The sequence below is a fragment of the Setaria italica genome, chromosome V (genome assembly GCF_000263155.2).
Source record: "Setaria italica strain Yugu1 chromosome V, Setaria_italica_v2.0, whole genome shotgun sequence".
NCBI classification, from domain to species: Eukaryota; Viridiplantae; Streptophyta; class Magnoliopsida; order Poales; family Poaceae; genus Setaria; species Setaria italica.
In genome coordinates this window covers 15,727,302-15,752,718 of record NC_028454.1, presented here as the reverse complement: position 1 = coordinate 15,752,718, position 25,417 = coordinate 15,727,302, and the positions used below count along the sequence as shown (strand labels likewise).

Genomic DNA, 25,417 nt, shown 5'->3' with positions numbered 1-25,417 from the left:
CTTCATGGTTTATTGCTTCTTCTCCGGGGTCGACGCAATGTGGCGGTGGAAATTTCCAGTGCCTTCAGCGATGTAAACCCAAAAGCCGAAGACGAATATCGTGCCTGCTTCAAATGCGATGATTGGCTTGATGATGACTCGTTCCATCGAGTTCGCTAGAGGATTCTCGGCGAGGACCCCTACCTAGTGCGCCAGCTATTGATGTTTAGACCCGGCAACCTACCGAGGGGGGGTGCCCGATGTAGTGTTTTGGTTAGTGGGGCTCGTCGAGATCAGGAACTCGAAGGTAAACGTAGACACACGATTTAGACAGGTTCAGACCACTAGATTGCGTAATACCCTACTTACAGTGTGCTGGTTGAATTGAATTGCTTTGGAGGGGGTCCTTGCCTCACCTTATATTGCCGAGGGTAGAGTTACAGGTCAGTTGTTTACAAGAATACTAGTCAGATATGACTAGAGGAGTTCTACTCTTATTACAATGAGTACTTTCCTAATCCTCGACTACTTCCTGTCTCTCCATGTAGACTATACCGTCCTACGTCATGGTCTCCATGTCAAATGTCTCTCAGTGTCCAGCCCCATATTTAGGACTGTCTAAACCTTCTGGTGGGCCCATAGATGTATGTACAAAACCCCTTCCCCCCCCCCCACACACACACTTAAAATCTACGAAGTCCTCATCTTAACCGAATGATGTACAAAGGGAGAGCCGCTCATAAATGTACTAGTGACGCTGGCTGCACTACTTGCACACGGGACGGTTGCTACTTCCTTCACCATTAGCTCTGTTCTTCCTCATATTGCCACACATCCCAAAGAGCTTCCTCATGTTCCTCTACAAGAACATGAAATTATCCTCCTGACAGCGATCACTGTCTTCAACCTTCTGATCCTGAGCTTGCAAGGCCTCCATGATGTCGTCGACGATGTTGAAGAGGTAGTGGATGTTCTTTCTGCAAGCAGTACAACACGTACGATCATGCTCCTCCGGTTCTGGCCCATCATCTTCTAGATCCTTCTTTTTGCTCTTGTCTTGACAGCGTTCCTCTTCCTCCTTTCTTTTCTTCATCTCATTAGCCCAATCCCAATACGTGTTGGCATCTTCTTTGTCGTCATGGCCAGCAGCACCCCACATTTCGGGGCTTCTATCGTACTCCCAATCTCTATCACCTCCATAGTCAGCCGGCGAGTACTCGAGCATCTTCTCCACATAGCTCCTGCGCTTGATCCTAAGGAGCCTTGCTGAACGCCTTGTGGGAGCAACGACGGCCTCCTTCTTCTTCTTTGGTGCTTCATCATGACTCGAGAGGATGATGAACTTGCGATCCACGAGCTTTCCAGACAGTGCCTTGCCTCCAACGTTGATGCAAGCATTACAAGCGGTCCTTGGCAGAGTTTTGGAACCCAACTCGCACCTCTTAGCTTCCATGTGAAGGGCGAAGGCGGCGGCCAAGGGAGGGGGTGGTGCCAATCGGCCTGGGGAGGTCAGCTGATCGGCCTGGCCTCCTCCTTCGCTGGTTGCTGCCCCCTCTTGTCTCCCAAGCACTTTTTTTTCTAGTTTGGGTGCATCTGAATCGCTTGTATAGTTGCGAAACTCGAGCTCCAATTGGCCTCATTATATACTCTTGAAGTCTTGGCCAAGGATCCACACATTTCCAAAAACTTCCTCGCCCCTTCCCGCAAAAATTCACTTCCATATTCTGTCATTACCAAAGATAGGAAACGGGAAATCGATTCAGACACGAATACCTCCCAGGCCGATCAGCCTGGGAGTCTCTGGGCCGATCGGCCCAGGTGGTTTTTGGCCCCTCTGCTCTCCGCTTTTTCATGGCAGCGCGCACGTCTATAAATATATCTAATTTTTTGAGTCCCACACAAAAATTTGAAAGAAAATAACAGAATGTAAGATAGAGTATGTACAAGGTACCTGAGTTAGTGTCGTCAGGCTTGATGTGGTCGTTCTTCCTCTATGGTGTAAACATCAATATAATTGATAGGCACGATGTCAGGTTCCAAGAATACCTTTAGTCGCTGTCCATTCACAACATATTGATCTCCTTTGACATCCATAATCGTTACTGCTTCGGTAGGTGATACAGAATGAACCACATATGGTACATCCCACTTGCTCATCAATTTTCCTTTAGCGAAGAGTTTGAACCTAGAGTTGAACAGTAGCACTTTGTCTCCTTCTTTGAATTATTTCTTGTGAAGCCTTTTATCAAATCACCTATTTATTCTTTCCTTATAAATGCTTGCACTGTGGTAAGCTTTAAGCTTCGTCTCTTCTAATTAACTTATCTAAATTTTTCATTTTACTCTTGTAGCATCAACATCAAGATTCATTTCCTTTATAGCCCAATAAGCTTTATGTTCGAGTTCAACGGGAAGGTGGCATGTTTTTCCATAGACGAATTGATACGGGGTCATACCTATAGGTGTTTTGTGAGCCATCCTGTATGCCCATATAGTGCTCCATTTAGCTTTTTTGACCAATTCTTCCCTCCTTTGATCACCATCTTCTTTAGGATGTCCTTTAGCTATTTATTAGTAGTTTCCACTTATCCATTTGTTTGAGGATGATAGGCTGTAGATACTCTATGTTCAATCTCCAATTTTGATAGACATTTTCCAAATTCTTTTCCCATGAAATGTGATCCTCCATCGCTGATCAAGATTCTTGGCACTCCATACCTAAGAAATATTATAGTCTTGATCATGTGAATTGATTCTTCTATTGATGCCTTCCGACATGGAATAGCTTCTACCCACTTAGACACGTAATCAACCATGATCAAGATGTGCTCAAATCCATGTGAGTTCAAGAATGGTCCCATGAAATCTATACACCAAACATTAAATAAATCTACTTGCAGATTGTAGTTCAACGGCATAGAATTTCTAGCTGAAATATTTCATGTTCTTTGGCATTCCGGGCAAGTATCAACAAATCTCTTTGCATCTTCATGCATTTCTGGCTAATAAAATCCGCTTACCAAGACTTTTGCTTTAGTTCTAAAATGTCCATAATGTCCTCCGTATTCTGATGAATGACATTTTTGAAGTACCGCTTCCCTTTCTTCTCTTGGGATGCATCCTCTTAATACTCCATCTGCTCCATATCTATATAGGTAAGGTGTAGACCAATAGTATTTCTAGCTTTCAGCAACCACTTTTCTCCTTTCATTCCTGTGTAAGTGATTCAAGGGAGTTCTTTTTATTGCTCTAATAATGTCATTCATCCAAGTATCCTTGTCGAGGATTCTATACAGATGATAATCCCTCATTCGATCTTCTATAGGCTCTTTTTCATCATCTTGTTGATACATTCTCGACAAATGGTCAACCACCATATTTTCTGATCCCTTTTTATATCTGATCTCCATATCAAATTCTTGTAGAAGCAATATCCAACGAATCAGACATGGTTTAACATCTTTTTTTGACAAAAGATATTTAATCGCAGTGTGGTGGGTGTACACAATCACCTTGGAGTTCACAATATAAGATCTGAATTTTTCAAAAGCGAACACTACTGCAGGCAATTCTTTCTCCGTGGTGGCATAATTTATTTGAGCCTCATTTAAAGTCTTGCTAGCATAGTAAATTGCGTGTACCTTCCCTTCTTTTCTTTGTCAAAGGACTACCCCAACAGCATAATCACTTGCATCACACATTATTTCGAAAGGTAGACTCCTATCTGGAGGTTGAATGATGGGCACACTGATGAGCAATTATTTTAAAGTTTTGAAAGCTTGGAAGCAGTCTTCATCAAACTTGAAATTCACATCTTTTTGCAGGAGTTGTGTTAATGGTTTTGTGATCTTTGAAAAATTCTTAATGAATCTCCTGTAAAACCCAGTGTGTCCGAGAAAACTTCTCAATGACTTGATATCTGTAGGCGGAGACAACTTTTCCACAATTTTGATTTTTGCTTTATCAACTTCTATCCCTTTTTCTAAGATGACATGCCCAAGTACTATTCCTTATTTCACCATAAAGTGGCACTTCTCCCAGTTTAGGACTAGATCAACTTCTCCACATCATTTAAGAACTTTATCAAGATTTTCTAGATAGTTGTCGAAAATTGTACCATGAACTAAAAAATCATCCATAAATACTTCCATGATATCTTCAATGAAATCTGAAAATATAGCCATCATGTAGCGTTGAAAAGATGCAGGTGCATTGCACAACCCGAAAGGCATCCTTGTATAAGCAAAAGTTCCATACGGACAAGTGAACGTGGTCATATGCTAACCATCTGGGTGTATAGGAATCTGAAAGAACCCGGAATATCCATCAATATAGTAAAAGTGAGAATGCTTTGCTAACCTTTCGAGCATTTCATCAATGAAAGGCAAAGGGAAGTGATCCTTCCTAGTTACCTTGTTCAGCTTCCAGTAGTCAATACACATCCTCCACCCTATCACCGTCCTCTAAGGGATCAACTCATTCTTCTCATTTGTCACGACAGTAAGTTCTCCTTTCTTTGGTACACAACGCACTGGGCTCACCTATTCACTATGTGGTACTGGATAAATAATCCCAGCATTAAGCAACCTGATCACCTCTTTCTTTACTACGTCACGCATAGCATGGTTTAGTCTTCTCTAGCCCTCCACAATTGGCTTATGTTGATCTTCTAACTGTATCCGATGAGTGCCAAAGGCTGGACTAATTCCTTTTAAGTCTTTGATCATGTACCCAATCACTTTTTGATGTCTTCTCAATAAATTCAGCAACTTCTCAGTTTCTTGTTTGCTTAACTCATCGCTAACAATGACTGGATATGTCTTGTTATTCCCTAAATATTCACATTTTAATCCCTGGGTAATGGCTTCTGCTCAACATTTGATTCTTGTTGCACCAATTTTCCAATATCTTCGAATTTTCCTTCCTACATAGTTCTGTATTAAGGTGACAATGCTTCAGTTACTTCTCCCAATTTGTTATCTTGGTCATCCTCATTATTTTCCATTGCTCTTAGTAAAGGATCCCTAAAACTTTTAGCAAAGCATACACTTTCTACCTCCTCGTTATTAGGAGATAGATGCAAATTTTTTCGAGATGCATGCAGAAAATCATAAGTATATTTGGCACCATTAAAATTAACTGTTACTTTGCCTTCTCCCGCATCAAGCACAGCATTTACGAACTTAAGAAAAGGTCTACCAAGGATTATATCATCATATTTATCATGTCAAGCATCAATAACAAAGAAATTAGTTGGTAAAGATTTATTTGAGATATTAATTTTTAGATCTCTAAGCACACCCAAAGGTTCGGTTGTTCAACCATCTCCCATGATCAATTTAATTGGTGTTGGAGCAAGTTACAAAGTCTTACTAAAAAGTTTATCATAAAGTTTCGAAGACATGACACTTACATGTGCTCCAATATCGCAGAGTGCTTTGTCGATAATCTTCCCATTGATCATGCAGTCGATATGCGGTGTAGGAAAATGTGCTCCCTCATCTTGATTGATCCCAATTACGTATATCTACGCTAGGCTGGCGAAAGGTGATGCTTCAAGTTTTACTCCCATGACTCTCTCTACTTCAACAACGTATTCTGGGTCTTCTTCTTCGTTGAAAAGTATTGAATGATTTCTCCAATTGTTTACTTGTCAAGCATGTACCCAGTGTGTCCTTCTTGTGGAAACTATCTCTATGGCGCTGGTTGACCCCTTTTGATTTAGATATAGCCTATGTTTATCAAATATCTTGCTGAAATTGATAGGAATCCAATCCATTTGTTCAAACTCAGCAGAGGTTTTGCATTCGCCAAGCTTCGAGCTTCTGATGTTTCTAGTTTGTCGTCTTTGATGCACCGGGTAGGTTCCTCCTTTATGTGTGCTGGTTCTTCTTCGTTTTGCACCACAGGTTCTTCCTTCTCATCCTTTTGAAGTTCTTTTCTGAAAATTCCAGCAAGTATATGTCCTTGATTTTCTTGCTCTCATGTCCTAGATTGATAGTTATCCCATTCTCTGTTTACAGTTGCTCCTCTGCTGATTTTCTATAAAAGTTGAGTAGCCTCCCTGAGTGTCTTTTTCATAAGGTCTCCTCCTGCACACATTTGAACAAATTCCCGGCATTTTTTGGTTAGTGAAAAGTAAAATGTATGCAACAACACATCACTTGAGAATCCAAGCTTAGGTCCTTGATCGAGTAGTATGTTGAATCTGTCCCAAGCTTGATCTATTCCTTCATCTTCTCCTTGCACAAACATGTCACTTCCTTCCAAAGGTTCTGAAGTTTGCTAATAGAGAAAAATCTCCCACAAAACTTTATCATTAGTGTCTCCCAATTCCTCTTCGCGTCGAAAGAAACTTCTACATACCAGCATCTTGCTTCACCTGCAAGTAAAAATGGGAATAGATCTTACACATGTTGATAGAATTTTAGATAAAGATCGCCCTGTAGATCAACTGGACCAAAGACGACGATGAACGGGGGCAGAAAAACCCTAGGCCGATCGGCTTGGGCACCTCCAAGCCGATCGGCTTGGGAGGTTTCTTCCTTATTTGATGTTTCGCTTCGCGTGGCTTCTCGTAGATCCAATCTTCTCTCCATTTTTCCTCTTTGTGGCGGCGGTGGATGGTGTTTACGTGGTGTTTTCTCCCCTCCCCCCTCTCTCTCTCTCTCCAACTCTCCTTCCTTGAAGTTCATGAGGGGGTATTTATACTCTCCCATAGGCGGCGGTTCTAGGTCAATGTCTGTGATAAAACCCTAAACATCATCGTAGACTTCTGGTCCTCTCCTTCCTCATGCTGGCTTCCCTTGATGACCCATGTCCAAATATCCATTAAGCTCTGTATGCAAACCCCCTTGATTATGTCCTATTTCCTGTCATAATGCAATATACTCCAAAATACAACACATATGCAATAATGGGGTTATTTAGGTGCCAAGTGGTGGGTTAGTATAAGATTAAGCATGAAAATACTAGTTAAATAGCACTAAAAGTGTGTTAATAACGAGCGTCAACAGAGGCCCCTACTGATTTTTTATATTAATTATAAAAGGAGATATTTACATATTACAAGGCCACAGGCCCAAAGAAGATCCTAACTAGCATAAGTACAATTATTTTGTATTACAAAACCGAAGTTCTAACACCAGTTTTTAGGACGGCTTTGCTCTGTGTAGAATAAGGACAAACTCCTCCTTAAAAGATTGTCTCCACCTAGCAAAGGATAGAGAAGCGCCATCAAAGATGATAGAGTTCCTATGGGTCCAGATGCACCAGCATGCAATCATAGAGATCTCTCTAAAGATAACCATTTCTGTCGTGCTCAGGTTTAAATCCCAACTTATGCCTAGCAGGTGCCAACATTGTTGGCTGATAGGGCAAGAGAAAACAGGTGAAGCATAGTCTCCTCCAATCCAGATTGGCAGAGTACACAAGTGTAGTGCTCTAAGACTCTACAATTTCGACAGAGTAAATTGGCAGAAGAACTTGTGCTTGCCACTTACACAAGATTTCCACATCCATTTAAAAATCGGGGAAAACGGTGATGAGCCTTTAAGAACCATATATGCCTGCTTGGAAGTGAAAATTCGTGAATTCCATATATATAGGTCCAAACGTTAGAGTTGCCCTGTTGGAAGTCAAGGCTTTGAACAAGGGCACTTAGATTCTGAAGCTGTTCTGATGCAATGAGCGACAAGGGTGTCTGAAAGTTCTGGTGAGCAGTTTGGCCAATGAATTTCTTTACTGAGATATTTTCATTCATTGCAAAAGAGAATAATTGTGGGAAGTTAGTAGCTAGCACACCTAGATCCCATACACCGTTCCAAAACATAACTCTATCTCCAGCTGAGACTTTGCGTGAGGCCAACATTCTGAAAGAGCCAGAGGGAGATATTACATCACGCCACAAAAAGAGCGAACCAGAGTTCTAACATGTGGAACTATGGGACTTCGATACAGGCACTTCCAAGTGAGTTGCACCGAGGGCAGGTCAACTTTGTTATAGAATTTGTGGAGAAACTTTAGGAGAAGGGCAGTGTTCTGTGTTCTCAGATCAATAATACCAAGGCCACCTTGTGCTTTAGATAGGCAAGCTTTCTTCCATGCAACCAAGCAACCCCTTTTTCTATTGATGTCTCCTCTATCCCATAGAAAATGCTTGCGGTATTTGTCAATTTGCTACGCCAATATTACTTATGCTCAAACAAAAGAAAAAATTGCATTGTATCTAATATTAAAAAAAAATTGCATTGTATAGACATGGCTATGGATAGGCTATTGGTGTGCATGGATAATGCCAATTTGAATACATCATAAAACCAACAAAACTAGCTCCTTGTGTTGGCCATTACTCTATCACATGCTCCCCTGATCAAGCTTAACCTAAAAACCTAGTGATCTACAAGATCCATAACAGAACATGGTGGATATAATGTTCAACAACTTGGGAATCAAATTTGGATCCAAAATTTACCACACAGTTGCCATGCATGCTCCACAAACCTAGGTTTCCAACAAATAAACAACAAATGCAACAAATTCGACATGGATAGAACGGAAGTGGAGATGGAGGATTACCTTGGTGAAGCAATTTGAGAGCTCATCTGGCCTTACTCTATGCACATTTGGGGCTAGGGTTTCGGGTCCTAGTGGGAGAGAGAGGAGGGGTGTGGGAAGCAAAACAATGGAAAGAAGTGGTGAGGGGAGGGGGGAAGAAGTGGTAAGCACGGGTTAAAGACTCTAACCTTGGCGTTGAGTTGGGCTACATCAAGGTATGCGCCTCTGCGTTAACGGAGACCGCGTCGAGGTCCGGGCCCAACTTGAAAATGCCCTCCACGCAACTTGAAAATGCCCTCCACGCTGGTAATGACGTGGCAATTTTTAGCTGGTGATGACGTGACAATTTTTAGCTGGTGATGACGTGGCAATTCTCAGCGTGCGGTAAGGCACCAACTTGAAGACCTCGGCGTTAACACGGGAACGCTAAAGATAAAGGATCCATTTTTGAAAAATATTTCAGCAGGTCCATTTGTAGAAATAGTTTCGAACCAAGAAAAATTGAAAAGAAAAAAAAAACAGTGCTACCAGGCGCCACCTCCAGCTCCTTGCCAAAATGCCCCGCCACCACTGGTGGATCGGCGCCCCTCTCGTTCCAATCTGACCGTTCGTTCATTCTCCCTCCATCGCAACGTTCTCCTCCCTTCCCGCCCGTAACTGGTACTGTGTATACACACACCCGCCGTAAAGAAATGGACCAAAATTAAAACAAATGCAGGAGGAAAATAAATTAAAATAAACGCTTTCTCCTCCGTTTCCTCGAAAGACCGCCCGCTAGCTCGGGCGCTCGATCCGTCGCTAGGGTTTCCACCACCGCCGGCGATGGGCGCCCTCACCGACAGCAGGAAGCGCCTCTCCGCCGACCAGCGCCTCTCAGCCGACCACCGCTTCCCCATCCCCTCCTTCCCCCCGCGGTCCCCTCCCCCGCCCTCCAAGAGGCCCAAGCTCGCGCCCTTCCTCTCCTCTCTCGATGCTTCCACCTCCGCCACCCCGCCGCCCAACCCCTCTCCCCAAATCATCCACGCCGCCGCCGCAGCATCCACCTCCAACACGACGGGGCCTTCCTCCTCCTCTACCCCCGACTCCAACCCCTTCCCGAACCGGCGCCGCCTCCCGCCGCCGCCGCCATTCCAGCGCCCGATCCACGGGCCCCAGCGCGTCCTCCGCGCCTTCCGCTTCGGGGGCCCCGCGCGGCCCCACTCCGCCGGCCCCGGGCGGCTCTCCCCATCCTCACCCACGCCGCCCCCTCCCCGGACGCTCGGACTCGAGCAGTACGTCGAGCTCGTCAACACCGTCTCCCGCCCAGCGCCGCCCACTCCCACCGCCACCACCGATGCAGCGAGGGAGAAGGAGGCGGTGCCCCTTGAAGTGGTCGCCATCGAGGAGGACGGAGATGAGAGGAAGCAGCAGGACGAGCAGGAGGTGGTGAGTGGGAGCGTGGAGGTGAGGAGGGTGCCGCTGTACAAGGAGCTTTACGAGGAGTCCAGCCGGAAGCGGGATGCCAAGCTCAAGACGCTCGAGTTCGAGGTGCGGCTTGCCGAGGAGGGCCGCCTTGGCCTTGAGCGTCTCGCAGATTTCCTCCCGCGGATTACTCCAAAGAAGGAGGTACGGCATTCCTGGATTTTTTTTCCCCTATAGTTTTGTTTCGTGATGAGCACACTGTGTGGAACAAGGTGGTCGTGCCCACTTATTGAACTGGGCTTAACTGAAAAGTCAAATGGAATATTGAACTGAACTACCAGTTTGGAGAAATGCATGTGCTTGCTACTCTAAGGACCAACATTTCAGACCATAATGAAACACCATAGCAGTGGTTAATGCTTGATAATTTCTGAGGGTGTGATTCTCTTGATAATTAGCTGCTCCTTTAGTGTTTTCTTCTCTTTTTTTGTGGTAACAAACAATTTATCTTTCTGTTTCTTGTTACTCCTGTGTTACAGAAAGATAAGAGGCCCTACAGAAGGATTTTCTGGTTATTATGTTGCAAGCATTTCTTCTCGAAGTCTATTGGGATATAAACCTGCAACTTTCGCTATGCCCTTTAGATGGACAAAAAAAGGAAAAAAAATCATGTTGTTCCTAAAGGCTAAATTGCACTTAAATATAGACCAAATGAGGACATATTTTTAGAATAAAACATTTAGAACATATTTTTCATCAATTATCAACTATCATCACTTTCCTTTTAGGAGGTGCCTGAACCTTTTGTTCCTCTTACGGATGAGGATGAAGAAATCGTTCGTGCGGCTCTTCATGGCAGGAACAGGTTTGCTTCTTATCTTCTTCTGTTGGCAGATGCACAAATGCCTACATAGATAGCAGCATCTAAAATGGTTCTTTTTCCAGTCGTGAGAAATTAGCAGTACATGAACCGTCAAATATTGTGATAACAAGGGAGATCTTGCAGTGCTTGAATAACCAAGAATGGCTAAATGATGAGGTATTTTCTTGCTTCTGTCACCCTTTTTCTGGAGCTCAGCATATATAATGTAGTAATGGATGCAATATTTTCCCAACTGCTTTCAGGTTATCAATTTGTATCTTGATCTACTTAAAGAGAGGGAACTAAGACAACCTAGCAAGTTCTTAAAATGCCATTTCTTCAACACCTTTTTCTACAAGAAGGTCGGCTACTATATCCATGGTCTCGTTTATTTTTTATTTTTATTCAAAACAACTAGCATTCTCTGCAAATACACATCTTACCAATTAGAAAGATATGCATGTGTATTATTATTACTACCATATCATTGATGTGTACTTCCTAATATTATGACAAGATATCCACCCAGGAGCTAAGCTGCTTCATACATGTGTTTACCCAATTCTGCAATCAAATTTCCTATTCTTAATGTTACCTGTTTTGTTGCATTCATTACAATATTTTGTTGTGATACTGCTATGTGTTGTATTTGAGCACTGTGTTACGTGTAGTTTTAACTCGTAACTAATTTGGTTTTCTGTTTATCAGCTGATTTCTGGTGGATACGATTATAAAGCGGTTAGAAGATGGACAACAAAAAGGAAGTTAGGGTATAGTCTAATTGAGTGTGACAAGGTACTTTTGGGATCTCTTTTCATGCTTATATCCTACTAGGGTTTTATTTTGCATTTGATCAGTACTTGTAATATGTGTCCAGATATTTGTTCCCATACACAAGGAAGTCCATTGGTGTTTAGCAGTCATCAACATAAAGGACAAAAAGTTTCAATATCTGGATTCACTTGGCAGCATGGACATGAAAGTTTTGAGAATCTTGGTTAGTGTTATTTTCCCATTTCCAATATCAGTTTTGCTGCATTCTGAACTCCTGTCATTCATTTTCATATATGTATGTTTTAAGAAAGTCTGTACTAGGCCAATTATTTTACGATTCTGTTTTTATTTTCAATTCTGTGCCAGGCCAGGTATTTCGTGGATGAGGTGAAAGATAAAGGTGGCCAACAGATCGATGCACTTTCATGGAAACAGGAAGGTGTCAAAAACCTTCCTTTGCAGGAGAATGGGTACTTGTCCTCGTCTTTGTTCTTACAGCACTTTTCCTACTTGTTGTAAAGTCTTCCTAATGTACTAACCCAAGTCCTCTGTCAATCTAGATGGGATTGTGGCATGTTCATGCTCAAATACATAGACTTCTACAGCAGAGATATGGACCTTATTTTTGGACAGGTAGTACATTGTCTCTCGTTTTCCCTGTCAGTGGATATGGCGTTTTTGCAAACGTTCAAACAAGATTGGATGTTTTAACATGACAGAATAATTGACATGCTTTTTGAAACACTTTCTGTAGAAGCACATGCGGTACTTCCGCAGGAGGACAGCAAAGGAAATACTGAATTTGAGGGCTGAATAAACTACGGAGGACATCATAGGTCATTAAGGCCCGGTTCAGATGTTTAGTGTTGGTTGGATCATGTATTTTACAAATGGCTGCAGCATCGCAAGGGATTCGAAAGTTGTCCGATTTCTCAATGGCGCCATGTAATTACAAGCAACAAGGTGAAGGGGCTGGTGACTACGGCTTCAGATTGATTTTTGCATGAGCACAATGGCGACCGCAAGGTTTTGCTAAGGTGAGCCATTGGGGGGCATAAAATGGGTGGAGGGAGGTTTTTTGGCTGGGTTTAGATTGTGATGAGCTGAGAGACTGAGCAGTGTATGGTTGAATTATATATGAGTGGACTTGAGCAGTGTGCTACATTTGTGTACGCATTTTAGCGTCCTGTTAGCTCCGACGTGGGCATCAAGATGTGACCAAGTGAGCAATCCACAGGCTTAGGGCTGTATGGCTTCGCAGCATCAAGTTTTGTGTAATGATCTCAATCCTTTTCTTTCATTTTTTATTAGTACTTTAGTGGTACCCTTTTCCACGAGGATGTATCTGCGTATCTGAAATGGCAGCACCACCAATATTTTTCTCCTTCCCAAAAAGATGGACGCAGCCAAAGTTGGGGACTACCGACCAATAAGTTTGATTCAATTGGTGCTCTCTTCCATGCCAACTTATCATTTGACTATCTTGCCGCTCAAGTTCTGGGTGAGAAACAAATTGATAAAATTCTTCGTTCGTTCCTTCAGAAAGGCAGTGATAATGCCAACGGCAGCCACTGCCTAGTGAACTGGCCAAACGTTGCAAGCCCAAGGACATGGGCGGTTGGGTGTGACATACCTAGACAAGTTCGGCCGCTGGCCGTGCGATGGCTTTGGCAAGAACGGACCGATGAACACAATTACACAAGCCATGGTCTGGTAGACTGGTACAGACGTCCCGTGCAATGGATTTTTCTTCGATGCCTCCACTACTGTTTCCATTGGCGATGGTAGAAGTGAAGTTCTGACATCGTAGCTGGCTTGACGGCGGGCCCCACGAAACATTGCACCCCATCTCTTTGATCAGGTAAAAAAATAAGACGGTCGAGTAAGAATTGAGAAATTACAACGCAAAATAACGACACATGTGGAGCAATTTATTTCTCTATGGATCAGGATTCAACTTGTGCACTTACAACCTGAGAAGAGGACCAAATCAAGTGGAGATCGACGGATGGAAAATACTCTGCTCAATCGGCCTACCGAGCTCAATCTACCGGGACATACCATCTGCATCAAATCAAACTAATATGGAGAGCATGTACCGAGAACAAATGCAAATTATTTCCTTAGATACTAATATAGAACAAGATCCTTACCTCAAACAATCTAGCACTTAAGGGATGGCCGCACCAGAAGTCCAGAAGTCCAGAACTCGTGCACCCTCTACAGCGGACCATTGGAAACTAGTTTACACCTTTGTAACCAGCCTATATGCTCAAGCGGTGTGGACTTAAATCTCAACTTAGGAGAATTTCAAATACTCTCCGATCTGCTCCACGACACAATTTGATAACATTAGTAGACGGTGGGAGACGGCGGCTCAATCTACACCAAAAGATAAAAGACGACACTTTAATGGATTAATCATTTACACAATCTGGAATATCTGGAAGGCACGCAATCGAAGAATTTTCGAACAAAAATCTTAACAGCTCAACAAGTAGCAACTCGCACAAAAGAAAAATCTAGAAGAGTATATAAGAGCTTTTCAAGTGATCAAGGGAGTGTAACTACAATCATGCTGTAAGAGCTTTTTGGGTGGCAAAGCTAATCCTTAGCTACATCTTGCAAGTTCATAACCTAAGAACATGTCTTAAGACTACTTTCCTTCTTAATTATCTTTTCCTTCTTAATTGAAAGGCAGAGCTGGAGTCTATTTTGCTTCTTAATTGAAAGGCAAAGCTTCTACCATTTACTCCCTCCATTCTATTTTGATAGGCATATTTCCAAATCTAAAAAAACTTCTCTATCTATCCGCTTAATGGTTTGTTCATTCTTCCATACGAGATTGGCTACATGGGCATCAAGAAGTCTAAGCCTTGAATCACTTGTTTACGAGGAATAGTTAATGGCATAATTAAATGGATGATAAGTAGAATGATTTTCCTTGACCATTGTGCCAAGAGAAAATAGTACTATCAAAAGAGAGGAAATAGTACTGTCAAAAGAGAAAGGAAATACTTTCTAAAGACTGCACTCGCTTATTTAATCTTGGACCCCAGGTCTTTCGGCATGGTTCTTACCGTTATCTGGAGTCGTTGTCTTTTTTTTTTTACTTTGGTTCTAGACTAAGTCAATCATGCAAATGCATTTGGCACAGTTTAACGATAAACGAATATGTTTTGCCTACCTTTCAGTGAAAGGGAAGAACAAATGAATTAGACTAAAAATAAAGTAGAAAAGAACGAAACATAATATTAGCATCACATTAGAGAGCGTATAAACAGGTAGTTGCAGTAAACAGGGCATCTCCATTGCTCAGACGTTGAATCACAGCACAGCTCAACGTACGAGTCAAATCCTGTAGAAGTTTGCCGCATGCCGCCTTTTCTTTTGTTGATGCGAAATAATATCAACAAAGAATACAACACTATAATGGCAGGGCGAGGTACAATGGTTGTTTCCTCGCCGCAGCATTTCACTACCGATATCTTCAAACAACAGTTACAACTATATTGGTACAAACGAAAATGACAAACATTGACAAACCTATGCCGCCACAAGCACCCGTTTCAGGAAAAATAAAAATAGCAAACTAATTCAGACCTCAAAACCAAAAGCCTGCACTCGACCAACCCACATCACCATCTCCCATCTCAAATCACCTTGAGATCCTCTGCTCTTCTCTCCTTTCAAGATGATGTTAAAGGCCATGATGCAATATACTCATCGCTTCTCAGTCTAAAACAAATCAGAGGATTTCAATTTCTGAAGTTCAACTATCTTGATGTTTTTTGACGGCTAAGAATCTCCTGTTCCTTGAGGCGCTGCTGAAACCGTGCTAAGCGCGCTTGGAGGCTCACCAAGCCAGAAGCCTTCCGTGACAACAGAAAGCTCAATTGCGCCACGTAGTTGTCAATAAGGCTACCTGGCTGGTCAACCTCCGCCAATAGATTCATCTCCTACAATAAAATGGCATGTGATGTTAAGCAACAATTTGAAATGCTGAGACAGCAACAAAGTCATGGACCATCTTGAGTATTAAATAATGAATCAGCAGACATACTGATATCAATGAAAAAAATCTGCTAAGGCATAAGGTACATCATGCACATCATGAAAAATCAGGGGCTACAGTTTGATTTTGGATTTTTGGCAAAAAGGTTAGAAAGATAAAGAGCCTTGGGTCTAATATGAATGAATGGAATAATTGGAATCACAGTTTGGCTGCTATTGTGTAACCACAAGAATGATGTGCGCACTATTAAGGAACTACTTTTTACACAAAATTTATACATGTAATTGCCATGGGGAAAGGTGCAAGCACAATATTATGACTGATTAAGAACGAAGCATTGCAGATCTTGACATACTTTTATCATTTAATGCAAAAATGAGAATATGAATTAAACTTTTATTCTGCACAAGATATGGAACTTGCCAAAGTTTAACTAGAGGATGAACGATATAAACTACAATAGACATCTATGAACAAATTTAAAAACAACCAAGTAACTGGAACTTACTTCCCGAACTATCTCCATGGTATTTTCAATTTCCTTTCTGTGAGCTGCTATCAATGCCTCTTCTTCCTAAGTCACACAAAAAAGAAAAAGAAAGAAAGACTCAGCATCACATCTTTATTCAGGATCAAATAATATAATATTCTGATTAAAAAAATCACCTCAAGTATTGCATTTATTTCCATATCCTCCTTTTCAGATTGCTTGGATGAAACCTGTGGTGCTGAGGTCGATGATGGTCTTTGCAACTGCTGCTGTTTAAATTGATGTTGCTGCTTAAGAACAGTCCGACTAATTTCAGGTCCACTTTCCTTTTTCACGAAGTTGCTCTGCCTTTCTGATTTATCATCCCTGTTAGCTTTTCTCCGGGGTGGTGAGACTTTCGTGATTTTTACATCTTCTTGTGAATTTACTGAATCCTGAAGTGACTGTGTTTTACTAGTAAAACAAGCCTGGCTGGGTTTCAAATCCCCTCTCTCCCTATCATTCAAACTAGATCTTGAACTCATTTCATCTTTTCCTCTATGTTGATAGCTTGGAATCATACTAAATGAGTTTCTCTCAGGTTCCATGGAAGAATTGGAAATGAAATTGTCAACACCCTTCCTAGAACCATCAACAGGTCTAGTTTCTTGAGTCTGTTCCATATTTTCTTCAGCTTCACCTGATAAAGGATACGAGTTGTAGGTAGATTCCTTGCCGGATGCTACAGACTGCACAGTGAGCTGCTCCTTTTTTGTGTTGCCACCTTTGGAAAGACTTTTAACCCTGTTTGTCAGATAGCGATCTCAGTAAGAATTAACAACTAGATAACTAGATTTATTTTAAAGCAGCAAAAAATCGATACAGTTAAAGAGCATTACCTATCAGCGTATCTTAAAGTATTTAGTGTGTGTTCACATGAACCTGAACTTGGTGAAATGCAAGAAATCATTACTGTTCGAGAGTTACCAACAAAAGAGTCACGGAGCACCTCTGTTAGCTTGCTTCCTCTGAAAGGAATGTGTATTTGATCATTATCCAGTGCCCTAATACATTCCTTGAGTGCCAAAAGGCTCTTGTTGATCTCTGCACCCTCAATCCTGGCACAATGCATAAGCATAAGGAATAAATGAACATCATACAGCACAAGAACGATAAGACAAGTCCAGACAAAATCAATACCTTGTTTGTTTGTCATTATCTGTTGTATCAGCACCACGCTCACTTCCAGCAAGATCAATAAATGACATTTTTCCCACGAGCTTTGTATTCTTCGCTTCAATAGCATCTCGGTCTCTCTGTCTCCGAGTATCAGTAACTGGGATATGCTTTTTCACAGCCAACTGCAGAATAGCATGAGATCGCGATGATTCTTCATTGGCCCCGGTTGTGCCTGTGCTTCTTGCAGCATTTCCTTTCTCAATGTATTCTTTGACAATCTGGACATCAGAAACCTCGAACTCCTGTAAGCCAACAATACAGACCTGTTTCTTTCCATCTTCCCTCATTAAGAGTTGCCTAGGAAAAACAAGGGAACAAAAATGTAGCCTGATTTAAATATATGAAAATAAAATCCACAAAACCAAGTCAAAAGAAAGAAAAGGAACAGACAGTTCCAGTAAAGCATACTAAGTACTAACATAAATCACAAAAAAAAAGTCACTTAATTAGATTTCCTAAGGAAATCACTAGAATATTAAATTTAACTGCTATGAGAAATTCTACAAGAAAAGATACAAATTAATAGAACTCATTACTTAGCATATATGCTTAACCAATTGATTACACATTTCCAATAGACCTGACACAGGGAGCCAAGTGTAACCTGATTCCACTAACTCCGAACCAGGAGCCACTATTCTAAAAGGTGCCTGACACAGAGAGACAAGTGTTTCACACGTCCTGGTGTAACCTGATCCCACTAACTGCGAACCAAGGGCCACTATTCTAAAAGGTGTCCACCCCACCCCACCACTTCATCAATACAGTGCACAAGAAAGAGAAAAAATCCATCAATGTGCCCATTTGTATACTACTTGAAACTGTGCATAAAAACCTTGAGCATAACCAGTGTCAACATCTGACCAGTGACCCAAAAAACAGAGATTAACCAATGAATACTATTATGCCAGATTAACCAATGAATACTATTATGCCAAAGTATAAAACATAAGGATTCGAGAAGTAACCAACCTCCTTTCACTGAGAAGATCAAAAAGCTTGCCACCATAAATCTCAAAATAGCTAAGCCACAACTTGAAATGTTGATTCCGATACATAGGTTGATGTAAAAGACGAACCATATCATGTGCGGCTCTTAGAGGTAAGGGTTGCATTGTATAGGTCTTGCCACTGCCTGCATATGGAGATTCATTAACTATGAAGCCAGGGAAAATCAATACAAAATTCAGTACTAACTGTAATTCGCCAGGGCAATACCATATACATCCAGCTGAGACAAATTAAGAAAAGGTCTAAAATTTGACATTTGACATATAGATTAGCGCATTTGACAATTGCAAGATACAGTTCAAGTAGCATCAATTTTAAGAACCATTTCCACCAAAAAAAGAACAATAGAACAGGGATCAAAGTTACATCCAATAGTCATTCAACCAATGCAGGTAAGCCCTGTAGAGTAAAATACTTGACAATCACAAAGTTTACAAATAATCAAAGTGCAGTAGAGAATTTGAAGCATGGTAAACAGAATGGAAAGCACAAGGTTATTTCCAAAGAGTTCGCCCAGGAGACAACATTAATAAGCATTAGTGGGATCCAAGACACAATTCAATATTACTCCCAAAGGAAATAGATTTCTACTGTTTAGCTAATCTGACCTGTCTGGCCATATGCAAAGCACGTGGCTTTTGTCCTTTGGAAAATTATTGGTATAATAGGCTCCACAGTCTCACGGTACACCTGTTAAACAACACAGCAAATCAGATATTAAAGAATGCAGAAGAAAATGTGAAAGTAGATAATATACAACATCCATTAGCAGCAACAGAAGGTAATTGCTTTTAGAGAAAAATTACTGGAGACATTAAAATTAATATTACCTCATCATTAGATACATACTCATCCAAGACAGCATCAAAGCAGAATTCATGCTTTTCCACATAAGCTGTCAAATCCACCTTCCAGTGAAGACATATGTTAGTCCATTATAATGAACAAGCATTAGAAAAGTATGGAAAGCCATTTATGTACCTAAAGCGTGTTGATTCATGCATCTTATAAGCACAATTTGTTTCTTAGTAGAGAGCAAGCATTCGATACACTGATAATAAAATAGCAAAATATGGAATGGTTCATCTCTCCAGCAATCCTGCTTTGTAGAAAGCTAATTTGCAATGAATTTACGCTTATTTCGTGTGATAAATAGTGACAATACTATGCAGATTATTAAAATAATGTAATATAGGCCCAGAGTCAACATACTATCACTTATCTACATAAAGGGCTAGCTGCAGGTAAACATAGATGAGCAATTAAAAGAACTCAAGGTCCCCACTGAAATGGGTTTTTCCTTCTTGCAATCAGAAGATTAGATTTCTGAAATTGCCTCACGTTTTTCATTCAATCAGCTGGGTCGACTTTATCACTTCAAAACATCCTTGTTAATTCAAGTTGTAATTCATAATTCCCGCATGCTGGCATCATAATGGCTTATGCTTGCTTCATTTCTTAAACAAAGCCAAGGTGAATATAAATATTACTAGCATCCAAATTATTCAGTTAATGGATATTGACTAAGCAAGTAAGTGAACCCTTTTCTTTGAGAACGGAGTGTTCAGTGAACTTCGAGCACAAATAATTAAGTATACGGATGAACAAGCAGTACCTTGAGCTTAGGTTCATGGACAGTCAAGAACTGAGAATTGTGTACGTCTATGATGTCTTCCTCTTTTCGAGACACCTCCTTTTTGTTCAGAGGTCTTTTTCTTACCTGAAACAGAGTTTTTCCACTAGAATAAGAAAAAAAGGGGAGACTGGATTCTGATTTAAGTGTATGACATTAGTGGACCACATGATAGCAGCATTTCAAAGAGATCAGCATACCACGACTTTGATCTTCGCTACATTACTTTCTCTAGCACCGACCGTAGTGTTCTCTTTTTCGCTGGTGAATGCACTACTACGGTTATCTGCTAGACCTTGCTGGCTTTCAGGTATTACATCATCCTCATCATCATCCATTTCCTTTGGCATAAAAGGTGAAGGCTCAAATGGTTCCGACGCAACATTCTGACAAAAGAATAAGGTATAACTAGATTAGCGTGCATGAAGATGATATAGAAACCTACAAAACAGATAGGGACATAATGTTTTTAATTATCTTAATCAACTCAATATTTTCCCCAGTTCTAGAAGGAACAAGTAGAAGAAACATCAAGATGTAGACATAAAATTTTGTGGAAATACAAGGCCATATTGCAGGTACAAAATGGAGAAATACCTCAGAAAGAAGCTCGCTGTCATCCATTGCATGAAGATCTAAAAGGCCAGCCCCAAACTCACCTCTGAGTTCGGGTGAATAAAACCCATCTACAGGAGCTCCACTACCAAAGCTCTGTGCAGTTGGAGTGTACGGCTCGGATACAGATGCAGAAGCCAATTCCCCATTGAAATTCAGACTCCTCAATAATGTGTAAAGCTTCTGTTTTTCTTCGATTGATTGTGGCCCATAGCCCTATCAAATAACAATACTAGCAAATTGTCAAACAACATGGATGCCAGATGTAACTGCATGATATGTTTTTTTTCTTCTCGAACTACGCAGGAGAGCTGCGTGTCATTTCATTAAGGTAGAAAAAGAGTACACGAGTCTGGTTAGACCCTACTCGAGTACAAGAGCACCCCACACACCCACACACTAAAAACTAAACAGACGCGCCACCATCTACAAAAAGAACGACCAGAAACCTTCAGGGTCTAAACACCCAAGGTTGGCGACCTAACTGCATGATATGAAATGATAAAAGCACAAAAATGTCAATTGAACTCATCAAACAATACGAGAAACACAATCTAAACATGGTAACCTCGCATATACATCGAATATGAAGTGCAGGTTTCATATCACTGTGAATAAGTAAGTCTAGCATTGGACCTTAACTTTGAACAGGATGACACGATCAAAAGTGAATAATAATCCATGCAATGGGATATCAGTATCAATAAGGTTTTGGTTGTTTCCATGGTGAACTGTTCTGGACAAACTCTAAGCCATGCTCAGTGAGTCAGTGCAATAGTAAAAGTCATGGAACCAAGATGTGAGTGAAGCTTGGGATAGACACAGAAAAGAGATGATGAGATGGGAGAAGGTAAAACCAGAAGGGAAGGGTGGATAAGTTATTTTTAGAAAAGAGAACACAAAAAATGGCATATCCAAATAGGTTTACGGAAAAGTGGCGTAGAACCAACAACACCAAAAGTAGAAGCAAAATTTAAATATTCCCTCCAATTTCTTTATGGTTTAGCGTCTTGAGATGCTATCAAAGTTTCCAAAGTCTGAAAATTAATATGGTTTAATAATCAAGCTTGGCTACATGAAATTTGTTACTTCACTTTTTCTTTAGAAATACTTCCATAGATGGTAGTAACTATATATTCATATCAAGCTATAGAAATGGTAGTCAAACATGAACTTGGAGTCCACAAATTCAAAAGCATCAAATAAGAATATCACGTTTCCTGGTGGCATAGAACCAAATCATGCCACCAATATTCACGTGTTACATGGAATGTTCCATGATAATTCAAGAAAATAGAGCAATACCTTTCCCATAATCATTATAGCATGTAGCGCTAGAAATTGCAGACAAAATTGTTCATGAATTCAAATAGATCTAATTTCACAAAATGTTAGGCCAAATTATTAAAGTTTCATTAATATCCTGGAGTGTTAAACAATGATAAAGATGTTGAGTTGCATTTCATATACAAAATGGATTTAAAGAAAACTATGCAGATCGCAACATGTTTTGTAAAAAATGTGACCTGCAAGCAGAACCGAGGATACAATGTTTTCCTTACTGAATGGGTACCAGTTTAATATGATACGAAAAGAACACTTGAAATATAGGACATATGCATTAACTAGCCCTGAGAACAGACACTTCCTCAGCAATATTTTGTCACTTAATTAACTTAACATGAGAGCTGGAAAGGAGTAAGCTCAATTTCTGGTTCAATACCATGAAGTTCTACAGTAAACCTCTTGTTAAGTTACAAACTCAATGCGAATACACAGAATGTGAAAGGCTGTGCAAGCTACCAATTACAATCCAAGGCAAAAGAGGATGCTACTCCCTCCATTATTTTCTACTTGACATCTTAGAATCCTTGTTGCCAAACTTTCCAAACTTTGACAATCAATATGTTTAAATCTATCTAGATTGGATCAGTGAACAATATACTAGTTCTATCACTAAAAACACTTCCAAAATTTTATAAAGATATTAAAAGCAAACAAAGAATGGATGGGGTACCTTCTACCAATTATGCAGGGACATGGACCAACAAGTATATACCTCACAATGGCAGGCTTCATTATGAAGACAAGGACATGCAGGCGACCATGTTATCTCACAGGACTGTTGATTATGATGAACCCAGCATTGAAATATTACAAGGACAACCCCCAACTTGCCAGCCTTAGAAACCCCAAATTGGTAAACTTCCCTACACTTATGTACCCCTCATAGAGTAGTGTGAGATACAACCGATATGTAATTCTGTTCTAGTGCTATATGTGAGCCAAAAAAAAATGCAGCTGATAACTCTAAATCTCGAACAGAGCTATATTTCGGACAGGGGTGGCAGAAATCGCTGGATTCACGTCATTTCAACAACGAGCCAAATGCAAAAAGAATACAACGGATGTCGCCAGAAATGCACGTCTCCACAGATTCCAGCACCGACCCATACAAAAGATCCCCATGCGTAAGCTGATGATCGCGCAATGCAGGCCACGGCACGCGCACAAAGAGCAAGGTTTGCAGGCGCAGAAAGGATCACGCCAAAGCCAATTGACAAGAGGCGGTGTCTTAGACGGACCTGCATGAGAAGGCTTGGGAGAAGGCCGCCGGCCCCGCCGCCGAGGCCACCGCCACGGAGGTCCCCTGCCCCGACCCCGCCGCCCGCGGCCGACGACGCCGCGAGGTGCTGCAGCCCCGCGGACTGCAGCCACCGCGCCATGACCGCGTCCCCGGAGTCCCCCGCGGCGGCGGACGAGGCCGCGGCGGCGGCGGAGGCGCCGCCGCCGCCGCCGCGCTGGGACCGCTTCTGGGGCGCCAACTTGGCGTTCGGCGCCGCCGCGCGAACCCTGACCCTGGCGGAACGCTAGCCGCGGGGGCGGCGGGATCTGGCCCCCGAGGCGGCGCCCAGATCTGGCCGAGGAGGCCGGCGGGCAATGCCGATCGGGATGGCGCCTGCCTGGTGTATGACTGGAGAGGGATCGGGGGCGGGCCGGATCGAATTGGAGGAGGGCGAGAGGGATTAGGGATTGGTTCGCGGAAGCGGAGGAGATGGGAGTTTGAAGGTGGTTCTGAAATGGCTTTCAGAGAGGGCGAGACGTTCCGCTTGCTGTTGGTGGCCTTGACGCTGCTGCTGCTGCTCGCACAAGTTTGAAAATACAAGCGCAGAGGGAGGAGAGAGATGGGATTTTTTTATTGGATTGGAGAAAAGTAGAAACTGGAAAGTGAGTGCTAGAGGGAATTAAGAAACTCTTGAGGTATTCAAATGTTCTCAGCGAGGTGAAGGAAGCAAGTAGCGTGTGGGCCGGCTGCGGTGTTTGAAATAATAGCTGTTTGGTGATGAGCATGGCACAGCGATGACATCAATGATGTTCCTACGTATAAATTTGAAAGGATGTTAATCCACGCGGGCAGGATAAAAAAGTAAAACCTGCAGCAATTTCTTTTAATGAAATAAGTGAAACACCTTATGATCAAGTCTTCAAACAAGGTGTTGTTTGGTTCCTTTAGTCCTTACCTTTTGGATCTAGGGACTAAGGTCTTGTTTGCCATGGCTCCACTTCACAGCTCCACCAAAAAATTCAGCCAAACATCCCAGCTCTAAAACTCCATGGAGCTGTAGTGCAAATGGGGTGGAGTTTGAGATGCTCCAAAACTCTCTCTTTTGAACCTCCTCGTGGAGTTGGTGGGTAATTACCCACCAATACCACTGATTATACAGAAAAAAACGTTTCGTTCCTTTTTCCTCCGGGACTCCCCGCGCTCGTCTCTCCCTCGTCTCTGCTCCCGTGAACCTGCCACCGCCGGCCGTTCACCTCGCGAGCGTCGCCGGGCTCCTGCCGCCGGCCGCCGTGGCCCCTTCCTCCCACGCGCTCCTCCCTCCTACGAGATCCTCCACCGCCGCGCTCCTCACTCCCGCCGCCGGCCGCCATGGCCCCTCCCTCCCCGTCGGGCATGCCGCCGTCCCCACCCCCAATGCCGCCGGCTCCACCTCGAGGCCGCTCGCCTCCACCACCGGACTAGGCCGCCGTGGCCCCTCCCTCCCTCATGCCGCCGGCCGCCGTGGCCTCTCCCTCCCCGTGCTCCGATGGCTGCTGCTCCGAGCTCGTCGTGGAACCTAGGCGCCGTGCCCGCGGTGGTGGCGGCCTCCCACGCCACGGCAAGCTCCTAGCTCGGCCTCGGGCTGACACGTAGGGTGGCGTGCACGAACACAGCGTGCACCTCGAGCGGCAGGCCGGCCATGACCATCCTCTGCGCATGGAGGTGGTGGTAGGCCGTAGCCGAGGACGAGGAGCGCTTGGCCGCGCTGCGCTCCTGCTTGTGTGCGTCGATGCGGGGCACCGTGGTGCGCTACGTGAAGTGCACGGGGAAGCGGCGGTACCCATCAGAGAAGAAGCGGCTGGAAGCGTTGTGTTGTTGCAGTTTCTTTCTTAGTTTTTTCCTCGCAAGAATCAATGCATTGCAATATTTTATTATTGTTGTTTTGTCATTTGTGAAACCATCAGTGCTAGTTGTGTGCTTGCTTCAATCCTCAGTGCTCGCTTCCTGAATAAGACATGTAGGATGCCAAAGCCTGACCAATTATTTGCATCGTCATTATCTGCGGCGGTGAGGAACGACAAGCTGAGGTCAGAGGAAGAAGAAGATAATGTGTGACCGAATGACAAGTAGGGTCATGGATTGGGGTAAAAGTGACAATCCACCAAAAAGATCCTCCTTTTGGAGCTGGAGGCATCCATCTAGCCAAACACCCCATTTTAGTTCTGGAGTTCTGTAGTGGAGTTGGCTCCAACTGAAGTTCTGAAGTAGAACAGCTCCACCCAGAGTTGGAGCCATGCCAAACAGGACCTAAAGGCTAT

The 25,417-nt window shown here is 42.6% G+C and overlaps 2 protein-coding genes across 2 annotated transcripts; one reads left to right on the top strand and one right to left on the bottom strand.

Moving 5' to 3' along the window:
• Positions 1-9,277: 9,277 nt before the first annotated feature.
• LOC101780299 (ubiquitin-like-specific protease ESD4) lies at positions 9,278-12,924 on the top strand. The gene is made up of 9 exons (XM_004968660.3): positions 9,278-10,140; positions 10,725-10,801; positions 10,882-10,975; positions 11,062-11,160; positions 11,507-11,593; positions 11,676-11,795; positions 11,939-12,042; positions 12,133-12,205; positions 12,327-12,924. Exons 1-9 carry the CDS (start codon positions 9,358-9,360, stop codon positions 12,387-12,389), a joined length of 1,500 nt encoding a protein of 499 aa, XP_004968717.1. The 5' UTR covers positions 9,278-9,357; the 3' UTR covers positions 12,390-12,924.
• A 1,936-nt stretch (positions 12,925-14,860) lies between these two features.
• On the bottom strand, positions 14,861-23,742 carry LOC101779884 (kinesin-like protein KIN-13A). The gene is made up of 12 exons (XM_004968659.4): positions 23,140-23,742; positions 20,537-20,770; positions 20,140-20,325; positions 19,922-20,026; positions 19,137-19,214; positions 18,915-18,996; positions 18,268-18,430; positions 17,257-17,592; positions 16,956-17,174; positions 16,254-16,860; positions 16,096-16,161; positions 14,861-15,531 (listed from the first exon to the last, which is right to left on the bottom strand). The coding sequence occupies exons 1-12, from the start codon at positions 23,278-23,280 to the stop codon at positions 15,349-15,351; spliced, it is 2,400 nt and encodes a 799-aa protein (XP_004968716.1). The 5' UTR covers positions 23,281-23,742; the 3' UTR covers positions 14,861-15,348.
• Between the last annotated feature and the right edge of the window lie 1,675 nt (positions 23,743-25,417).